Here is an 11,345-nt window from a genome sequence, read left to right as displayed (position 1 = left end):
ATTCAATAATTCCTGGTAGCATAAATGAGGTTTTTCTGTCACTAATACCTGGCCCATTGTTAGCTCTTGTATACTTGTTTTCAGAACTTTTCTGTATCTAGTTGAAGTCAACACCCTCTCGTCTATGACGACATTCAGGAAATTCCTCCATTTATCTACCACCAGAATATCTTTCATTTAGACTCCACCCCCTTTGTTAGTTGTTCTCTAGGTTTAAGTAAATTTAATATTGTTAGTTAGTATGTAAGAAACATTCTCATTAAACACATCAACTCAAATTCGCTACTAGTTTTATTTAAAACATTCTAGTAGAACGGTAGTTCAATAACGCAACTTCCGAGTGGTCTCCGGATAATTTTTTATCTTACGACTGCACAAAACAGCTCCTACAAAAATAAAAATGTTTGTGGTGCCCATTTTGAAGACGAATTCTTTAAAAATATTAAACAGAATCGTTTAACCTCTGAAGCCTTTCCGTCTAGGTAAATAGTTTGGTACTTTCTAAGGTGTAATAAAGCAGTAATGCATATAAAATTTATATATTTGTCCTTAACCTCAACATTTCTTATTTTGTATCATGTGACTTCACAAACCCTCCAAAAGCTGTTTAGCTTGACATCAAGGAAGATGAAGCTTATAAAGGAGACCAAGTTTCTTCAAAAATCACTAAAGAAAACATTTGAAGATATCATAAAATTTTATGAAGAAAATTGCAATTAAGGAACTGTAAATTTTATTAAAAGGCAGTTTCAGTTGCGAAAACGATACCCACAAGGATTTAGATTTAAGCTGTTTGCGCTACATATTTATTTCCTTGAGCTAAACGTTTATCGCAGTTTAGCGAAAACTTTTTATTTGCCATCTAAATCAACTCTTTGCAGAATAATCAGCAAACGGGAAGTGACACCACCACTAAATGACTTTATTTTAGTGTTGTGAAAAGTAGTAAAATGGATACAATGACGGATTTGGCAAAGGACTGTGTAGTTTGTGCTGATGAAGTTAGTTTAAAAACAAATTTATTTATAGTACAAAGACAGAATTGTAGGATTCCATTGTATGAATGCACAAAGACAATACATGCCTGCGAATACTGCTTTAGTATTAATGATAAGGGGTATTCATGTAAATTGGAAGCAGTCGATTGCATATTTCGTAATTAATGGTTCTTGTCCAGTGCATGACTTGCAAAAGATTATCATCGAAACTTCGATTGTAAAACTGCAAGACATTGGATTAAATGTAGCAGTATTTATTACAGATCAAGGATCAAAATTTATTCACTTATCCAGTAAGTTAGGTGAGTCCTCAAAAAACTTATTCTTAGATTGACGGTCAGGCATTTTTTTATTTATTTGACACTCCTCAATTTATTCAAATCAACACGAAATCAAGCACAAGTAAAGCATTTCTTGAACATTTTTAAACTTGAGACAAGCAACAAACGTTTCGGTTGGCAACTAAATTAACTGATGGCAACATACATCCCAACAACTTCGAGCGGATGAAAGTAAAATTAGCAGCTCAAGTTGAGTATCACCGTGGCTGCTAATTGCACATATATTGCATTGAATGAACTTCCTGCAACGGCGATGGCAACTGCAGTGTTTATTTCCAAAATTGATAAACTGTTCGACATATTAAATATAGTAATATACTAAAAAATAAAATAGACTACTCACCTCCACATTTAAGAGTCTACTCCTTGTTTCAGGAGGTGTAGTTTCGGGCTTGCTATCTAGAGAAGGCGCGTTTTCGTTATCTGTATGATACACGTCAATAGGTGGCGTTGTACAGCTAGTTTCAAGCCTATTGCCGAATTCGAATTCAGATGCTGTTCTTTCCAACAGTTCTTCTGTGTCCGAAATGTGATCGTCGTTACAGTCCACTGAAAGCAATACAAAATTAATTCTATTTTAAATGACTTAGCGATTTGTGACCAACCTAGTACATATAAACTGATTGAATAACGAATATCATTCTTTGGAACTAGTTTGATTAGTTGAAAATTCTTTTATCCATTCTATACGGGGTACAATTGAAATGCAGAGCTTGCGGGAGATGACAGGGGATTATAAAGCAAGAAAATTAAGTAAAAGTTTGTATGTCCCAACTGTCACTGATTTCCAGAATAATGTATTCGAAAGTAAAGGCAAGGACCAGTCCGACCTCAGTAAATCATGCAGAGAAATACGATAACGCCACGCTGCATTCAATCAGCTTGTAATTATCAGTATCAATCATTACCACCAGGACAATGTATTACTATAGAACAGTTATTGTTATTATTTAAGATCGGTAACTGTTTTGTTATTGGCATGGTATCGAGAATTACCAAATATGAGTCAGGAGGCAACAGAAGAGCATAGAAAGCGGGAAACAGACCTACTAGAACTACCAACTGTATAGACGTTTTAATATTTTTTTTCTTAGTTTTATAAAAATGATGAGGCATTAGAAAAAGTAGGCGAATAGAGGTCACTGTGGAAGTTAATAGAAGAAATAGGACAGCCCTAAAGTAGTGCACCCGAAATAACAGTGAACTTAAATTTTAATGGAATAGTTGCTAAATTCTTATCAGTTGTAGCGAGTTCGTCGTGCAGCAAACAAATTTTTAGGCGCAAGTGGAGTTGGTTCAGTGATTTACGCAAAAATTGCTTCAGACGCCAACTTTCTCCATCGAAAAGTTCTTTATCATCGTAGACTATGACATTCAAACACAACAGCCCGTGTCTATGTTCGGTGAACACAATAAACTTAATTATTATTAGAACTTAATAAAGTGATAAATTCTATATGCAAGAATCTATACAGTGATGCATCTGGAAATCAATTTAGTTTCTTCCGAATACCGACAGGAGAAAGGTACGTTTCGAAAAATAGTGTCCATAGAATTGATCATCTTTGTAAATATTGACAACCGAGAAGACGCTGTGTTATATTTATTGTATATTGTACATTACAATAAAATTGAAATTATTATTAGTTTCATTTGCCCGATATGTTAATAGATGTGTGTGTAATTTACAGAGGAGCATTGTGGTTAAAGAAAATTGACAGAGCCGATATATTTAGATGGCTGCTGTTTAGTCCTAATAAATATCTATATTTTATACAATTATTTTAATTCGAAAACTTTTCCGTTTAGTGAGATTTAGTATTGTTAATTACTTTCATTACATTTCAAGTTTCTAAATTTCTTTGTTCCTTTGTTAAATTCAACTTTATAACACTACTTCAAATATTTCTTCAAACATTTTAGATCATAAATTCTTTTCTTATATTATTTGGTGTTATAATATTTGTAAATAATTTCATTGTCATGCAGACAAAATGTACGTGATGAATTCAACAATTCCTGGTAGCATAAATGAGGTTTTTCTGTCACTAATACCTGGCCCATTGTTAGCTCTTGTATACTTGTTTTCAGAACTTTTCTGTATCTATTGAAGTCAACACCCTCTCGTCTATGACGACATTCAGGAAATTCCTCCATTTATCTACCACCAGAATATCTTTCATTTAGACTCCACCCCCTTTGTTAGTTGTTCTCTAGGTTTAAGTAAATTGAATATTGTTAGTTAGTATGTAAGAAACATTCTCATTAAACACATCAACTCAAATTCGCTACTAGTTTTATTTAAAACATTCTAGTAGAACGGTAGTTCAGTAACGCAACTTCCGAGTGGTCTCCGGATAATTTTTTATCTTACGACTGCACAAAACAGCTCCTACAAAAATAAAAATGTTTGTGGTGCCCATTTTGAAGACGAATTCTTTAAAAATATTAAACAGAATCGTTTAACCTCTGAAGCCTTTCCGTCTAGGTAAATAGTTTGGTACTTTCTAAGGTGTAATAAAGCAGTAATGCATATAAAATTTATATATTTGTCCTTAACCTCAACATTTCTTATTTTGTATCATGTGACTTCACAAACCCTCCAAAAGCTGTTTAGCTTGACATCAAGGAAGATGAAGCTTATAAAGGAGACCAAGTTTCTTCAAAAATCACTAAAGAAAACATTTGAAGATATCATAAAATTTTATGAAGAAAATTGCAATTAAGGAACTGTAAATTTTATTAAAAGGCAGTTTCAGTTGCGAAAACGATACCCACAAGGATTTAGATTTAAGCTGTTTGCGCTACATATTTATTTCCTTGAGCTAAACGTTTATCGCAGTTTAGCGAAAACTTTTTATTTGCCATCTAAATCAACTCTTTGCAGAATAATCAGCAAACGGGAAGTGACACCACCACTAAATGACTTTATTTTAGTGTTGTGAAAAGTAGTAAAATGGATACAATGACGGATTTGGCAAAGGACTGTGTAGTTTGTGCTGATGAAGTTAGTTTAAAAACAAATTTATTTATAGTACAAAGACAGAATTGTAGGATTCCATTGTATGAATGCACAAAGACAATACATGCCTGCGAATACTGCTTTAGTATTAATGATAAGGGGTATTCATGTAAATTGGAAGCAGTCGATTGCATATTTCGTAATTAATGGTTCTTGTCCAGTGCATGACTTGCAAAAGATTATCATCGAAACTTCGATTGTAAAACTGCAAGACATTGGATTAAATGTAGCAGTATTTATTACAGATCAAGGATCAAAATTTATTCACTTATCCAGTAAGTTAGGTGAGTCCTCAAAAAACTTATTCTTAGATTGACGGTCAGGCATTTTTTTATTTATTTGACACTCCTCAATTTATTCAAATCAACACGAAATCAAGCACAAGTAAAGCATTTCTTGAACATTTTTAAACTTGAGACAAGCAACAAACGTTTCGGTTGGCAACTAAATTAACTGATGGCAACATACATCCCAACAACTTCGAGCGGATGAAAGTAAAATTAGCAGCTCAAGTTGAGTATCACCGTGGCTGCTAATTGCACATATATTGCATTGAATGAACTTCCTGCAACGGCGATGGCAACTGCAGTGTTTATTTCCAAAATTGATAAACTGTTCGACATTTTGAATTCATATAGTTTCAAAGCGCATAAAACGATGAATAAACCCCTCACAGAATGAACATCAAATGACTTTCCTCCATGAGATGTTATATTTTTTAAAGAACATGACAATTTACAAAAACTAAAGGAATGTTACAAATATGATGAAATTTATAAAGGGATGGTAAATTACTATCCGCAGTATTGTGTCTCTGTGGGATGTATTAAAATCCAAGAAATCGTTTTTATGTACAAGAGGATTCAATCAAGATTCTCTTGAGAATTTCTGTGGGTCCATCCGTCAATAAAGTGAAAATGCATTTAATCCAATTCAATTTAGTCGAGCGTTTAAAAAGTTAGTTTGTTTATATTATTTTAAATATGTGAAAGCATGCAATTGTATTGACGATTTAGGTGCTATTTTAAGGAATATAGATATAGTAGTTCTAAGTTCAAGGTAGTTGTTTCGCAGAATCTTTTAAGGAACATTTTATTGACTTTAAAGATACGGACTATTACATACTGAATTTGAAAATGCTGTAACGTATGTCAATGGGTATTTTTTACAACTATGTTTTGAAAAACACATGTAATTTGTGCGTGACAACATTATTGGAAGACAATTTAACTACAAGTAAAGTATATATAAATTTTAGGGTTTTCGATGATACTACTTCCTGTGCTTCTGCTTCCACTTTTGGCAAGTTAATTGTTCCTATTTGTAGAATATGTGAAACAGATTTTTTGTGATTGTATTTTCTTGTTTAATAATAGAACAAATAACAACAACGCTTGGAAAATATATGCGACTGAACTGAAACTTTTTTAATTTTTTTATATTGATTTAAATTCTCACTCGGCAAAACGCAAGATTACAGGGTTAGTTTTATCAACAAAGTAACTGTCGGTTGTTTAAAGTTGAGATAGAAGAAAATTTTTGATTAACATTGTGCGAAAACTTGGTTATTTTATAATTATTAAGACCTACTCTTTATCTGCATATTTCTGTTCGAAACATATGAAATTCCCACGACACCAACTCTAGGTATGTACTTAGATCCCATCTCCAATAAGCAATGCGCAGTAGCTTGTGCGAAGTTCAATTAAAATCAAAAACATCAAAGTATATTGCTGCGAAGTGAAACTACTGTACATAGTTTATGCTGTGAATAGTAGTAAAATAAATACACTTAGTATAACTACCAAAAGTATAAATGGTATTATAAATATTTTACTGTTGTAAATATGCCACCTTTAAAATTAAACTTATTTTTTTGAGGCTTGTTCTGTATACTGCTCTGACCATCCTAGTTTTTAACATTAGTCGTCATAGATTTTACAGATGCTTTAAATGTATCATCACTCATCAGTCAGCATTCCACCGTCCTCCTATTTAGGGTTTTTGACATGACTTCTACAGTTTCAATGAATTTACAATAATATTAATTCTTTCATGAATACAGTTTACATTCATATACAAATTAAAATTAATATTTCATACAAATTAAATATCTCTATTTAAGTACACTAAAAATAAAAAAGAAATTACTCCAAGAACAACAACAGTCTTAAATCATGATTTTTTTAATCTAAGAGAATCATATAGGTATATGTTTCTTAAATCCGCCATTGCATTGAATCTAGATCAGAATTTAGGAATTTATACCTTATTTATAAGGGTCAAAACGATCAATCGCCGATAAAATCCTTGTTTAGAAAATCAAATTCAATTAACGTTTTATATAAACTGTGGAAATTCTGAGTTGGACTTAAACAGCTTATCCTAATGTAGGACTTCCATATGCATTCCACATTAGCACCTTAACAGGAATTTTTAAAATTGGACAACCTTCTCAGGTTCTCACAATATACGAGGGTGGATTGATAAGTTTCCGGCCTAACCAAGAGATGACGCCACTAGGCCTACCTTGAGGTGACATTNTGCTATTTATTGTCTTTTTATTACAAACATTTATTTATATTTAAAACATTTTATCAATGTGATTAGTTTCGTGTTCTGCTTTATATTTAAAATAATTGCAGCAGTTTTCCCTTCTATGTAATATTTTTTTTACAATACAATTGGAAATAGATATCAAATTAAGTTTACTACATTTACATCATTTTAATCTTATTAACGTTTTTTTTTAAATATTTCACGATTAATATAATCAATTATTATGCAATATGAAAATGTATATATTCTGTCAAATTAACGACTAGATAGGGGGTTCGTCAAATTTTTTCGGACCTTTCTTTTGGTTCGCGAGGAAAAAAAGGTTGGGAAACACTGGTGTAGTGTATACCTATAAGTGCGTACAGGCTGTTCGGGTAGGAGTTGACCGAGGGAAATTTAAGGTGTGTTTAGTTCTAAGACACAAAAACACTTTTACATTGTATCAATAACATAAGATCAATTCAAACTATCAAACAAGCATCTTTTTGAGTAGCAAGTAATATCAATTTTACTTAATAAATTGTATAAACGTATTATACAGTACGGATCTTTGTAATCGACATACACTGGTCCTTCGAGTTTCATATTTTGTGTAACCTATTATTGATCTAAGTGGTACAGCAGTACACCGACGGAAACAACAAAGAAATTTCGTCAAGCGAACCAAGCTCCCCAACAGAAGTAAATTAATGAAATATACCCCAAATGTACGAAATAATAAAGTGACTATTCATTAATACTAGTAGTTACTTCTTTTAAACATTTGAAAATATTTATCTAAGGAAATTGTTGGGTACGGGGATGCGCAAATAAAAACGCTGGGGTCTGTGAAGTTGACGGAGTAAGTGCCATCGCGAAAGTTGATATTATGTCTTTTATTGTTCAAAATCTCCCTTGCTTATTGGACACCCCTATACAGAACAACGCCATTTCTGGTTCATCAAGACTGCGGACGAATTAATAGTGAACGAAACTCTCCTATTACTAATACAGAGGTATATTGACCTAATAAAGTAATTCTGACAACGAAAGCCGCATCAGCTATTCCTAATAATATTTTGGGACATATTGCTGAAAAAACTAACGTAGCAAACACAGACTTTTGTGTAGGTGTAATACGCGAAGTTAACGGCATCATATCGAGGTGTATACTAAAAACTGACATGAATTGTGAATCTGTTTTGCCCGTTCTGAATATCAGCGGTAGTGACATGACACTAACAAAAGACAGCAGTGTAAAACGTGCAGAAGTTTGTGCCAAAGGAAGAACGTTAGAGAAACAAACCAAGAAGAAATCCAGAAAGACGATATTGACACCGATTCAGAAGGAGAGGAAGCAGAAAAGGTACTAGAATTAATGAACGCATATAAGGATTTGGTTGCGAAGAATATAAAATAGATTGGATGCACCAAATTGCTCGAAATGGATATCCAGTTAACGGAGGACAAGCCGGTGTTTTATAAACCCAACAGGATGTCACTCAAAGAATGCCAACAAGTGCACGAAATAATGGACGAGCTTTTAGACGGGGACATAATCGAGGATAGTAGTTCGCCTTTCGCGAGCCCTATTAATGAAAAAGAAAACAGATGAAGTATGGTTACGTGTGGACTATCGTGCGTTAAACGAAGTCACGGTAAAAGAGCATTATCCATTACCGTATATTGACAACCAACTGGACAAACTTCGTGGGGAGCGAGCGTCTCTATTCTACGCTGGATTTTAGCAGTGGTTACTACCAGGTTCCTATGTCTGAAGACTAGAAAGGTAAAACTCCTGATGTTGTTTATTTTTTCCCTAGAAGGAGTTTCGGCCTATGTAATGCGTAAAGTGTTTTCCAAGGTCTTATATAGTTTTACGCAATTTGCAAAATCAGAAACTGTATAGGAGGGCTAAATTAAGTTAAAAGAAATATTTGACAAATTTAGACATGCCAATTTGACTTTGAAATTAAGTAAGTGAAGTTTTTTTTATGTATAGTGCATGCTACTACTTCAGTTTTGAAATTTCGTTAACAGGAATTTCTCCGAGTCAGGAGAAATTAAAAGCATTGGCCGAAAACCCGGCGCCAACAAATGTTCATGAAACCCGTTCATTTTTAGGACTATCCAGCTACTTTCGCTGATTTATAAAAGGATTCGCGACGCTAGCCAAACCGATTACTAATTTATTGAAAAATATGTAATTTTTGAGTGGCACAATCAATAGCAAACCCCTTTTGAAACGACTAAATCAAAATTAATGCCTAGGCCCGTTTTGAGTGTATACAATCCTGAGCATATACCAAACTTCATACGGGTTCTTCATACTTCATTCCCAAGGGTTGGGGGTGCTTTATTGCAACGCCAGAGATGGGCCATTGCGTCCCATCTCGTTTTATGGTCGCAAAACAACAGGAATCTAGGTATCACTCCTATAAGCTGGAATGCCTAGCGATTGTTTCGGCCTTAGATAAATACAAGGTTTACTTATCAGAAATTTCGTTTGTAATCAAAACTGATTGCAACAGTCTAAAAATGCCAGCTAATAAAAGAGACTTTATTTAACCCATGAATCGGAAGGTGGTTTATAAAATTATCAGAATTCGATTATGTTATCGAATATCATCATCATTATAAGGTAGTTAGTCGTAAGACTGATTAGACACGCACTTCCACTGTTTCCTATCCTGAGTTAATCATCGCATTTCCTTAAAACTAGAGCAACCCATATACTTAACTATTTGCGAACATTAATTTAATCTAGGTTTACCTCTACCCTTCCTAACCTCCGTTTCTGACTCTAATATGTCTCTGACTAGACCTTCATGCCTGAGAAGGTGTCCTACTAACCTATCTCGCCTATTTCTTATTGAATTCCTTAGAGTCCTCTACTCTCTTACTCTTTCTAATACCTCTTCATTTCTAACTTTCTCCTTCCATGGTATCCATCATTTGCCTGTAACACATTTCGAACGCTTCTAACCTTTTCTTTTCCGCTGCGCCCACTGTCCATATTTCGCACCCGTACAGCGCCGTGCTTCAAACATACACCTTTAACAACCTTTTTCGAATTTCTAAATTAACCGCTCGCGACCATAAAAGTGACTTCTTTTTATTGAAGGCGACACGACCCTGCGCTATCCTCTGTTTTATATCCCTACTCCTCCTTCCGTCTTGACTTATCGAATATCATAAAGATGAAAACAATAAGGTGGCGGACGCTTTGAGTAGAAGTCCGGCTGCAGAAGGCCAGGACGTTCTAATAACTGGACATCCAGTTTTTGGGATAACAACACAGATTTGGTGGCTGTGCCAGATGTTAGTGCAGAAAACACTGTAAATTTCTTGCGAGAATTCAATATGCACTACGACAAACCAGACAAAATTATTAGCGACCGAGGAGCGGCTTTTGGTTCCAAAAGGTTCGAAGAATTTTGCAAGGGATTTTATATAATTAACGTAAAAAACTCTACAGCTGTGCCACGAGCAAACGGACAGGTCCAGAAACTTAAAGACGAGATCTTAACCTGTTTAGCTACATCTGATGAATTAGAGGGAAGCGATTGGGATTCAAAAATTTTTGAGGTAGTGGGCCTTTAAGAATGCGACACATAGTATATCAAAACTAATTTGTAATTCAACAAGGATTGTTCAAGTATTTTTCCGATAAGTGCCGGGCTCTGCTCCCCTTAGAAAGCTCCTTCTTGGAAATCATCTTTCGGCCGCCTGTATATGTCCGCTTAATAAACATTACATTGCTATGCACTAGAGATGGGATGGGGCATTCCCTCTCTGCCGTTGGTTCAATAAAAACCTATTGGTAATAAATTCTGTACATTTTCCTGTGTACTTTAAAAAATAGATTAAAATATTTACGTAAGCCTGACAAACACCATTTAGCGTGATTCATCCTTATGAACAGAATGGGTTTTAAGTAACCCTTTGGCGACAGAAATTCGAAACGTAAATAGTACGGTAGAAAATATCGGTGGGATCAAAAAAAAAAAACATTAAGTGCCGGTAGTGGTTAATAATGTCAGAACGATATTCAATTGTTGACGAAGTGCGTGACGCACAAGACGATTGAAGGGGAGCCCAATCCAACACTCCCCCGTTAACAGCGGAGATGGTACTATGGCAGGCTGAAAATCTTCAGGAAACTGAGTACAGGCTCATTTTCAAGTAATACAGACGCGAATAGATCAAATTGGGTGCCTTTTAAAGAAGATCAATTGTTAACTGACCCATCAAACGACAATCTAGGAATTAATGACTGGTTAAAAAGAGTAAATCAATGTTCTAAAACGTATCATTGCGACGAAGTCACCACTATTTATTTAGCGTCGGGGAAGTTAAAAGTCCTTGCTAGTTTATGATAGGCAAGCCAAAAAACACACAGCTTTCATGGTCACAATGGTAAGAATTGTTAAAGAACACATTTCC

The 11,345-nt window shown here is 34.3% G+C and overlaps 1 protein-coding gene across 1 annotated transcript in view; it reads right to left on the bottom strand.

Moving 5' to 3' along the window:
* LOC108735317 (protein naked cuticle homolog 2) overlaps positions 1–6,903 on the bottom strand; it is a 55,943-nt gene extending 49,040 nt beyond the window's left edge. The window contains exon 1 of the mRNA XM_025979902.1: positions 6,891–6,903. Within this exon, the coding sequence (XP_025835687.1) occupies positions 6,891–6,903 (13 nt within the window). The remainder of the gene's footprint in view (positions 1–6,890) is intronic.
* Between the last annotated feature and the right edge of the window lie 4,442 nt (positions 6,904–11,345).

Source organism: Agrilus planipennis, unplaced genomic scaffold (genome assembly GCF_000699045.2).
Source record: "Agrilus planipennis isolate EAB-ADULT unplaced genomic scaffold, Apla_2.0 scaffold160, whole genome shotgun sequence".
Taxonomy (NCBI): domain Eukaryota; kingdom Metazoa; phylum Arthropoda; class Insecta; order Coleoptera; family Buprestidae; genus Agrilus; species Agrilus planipennis.
The sequence above is the reverse complement of the archived record's forward strand: the minus strand, read 5'-3'. Positions and strand labels throughout refer to the sequence as shown.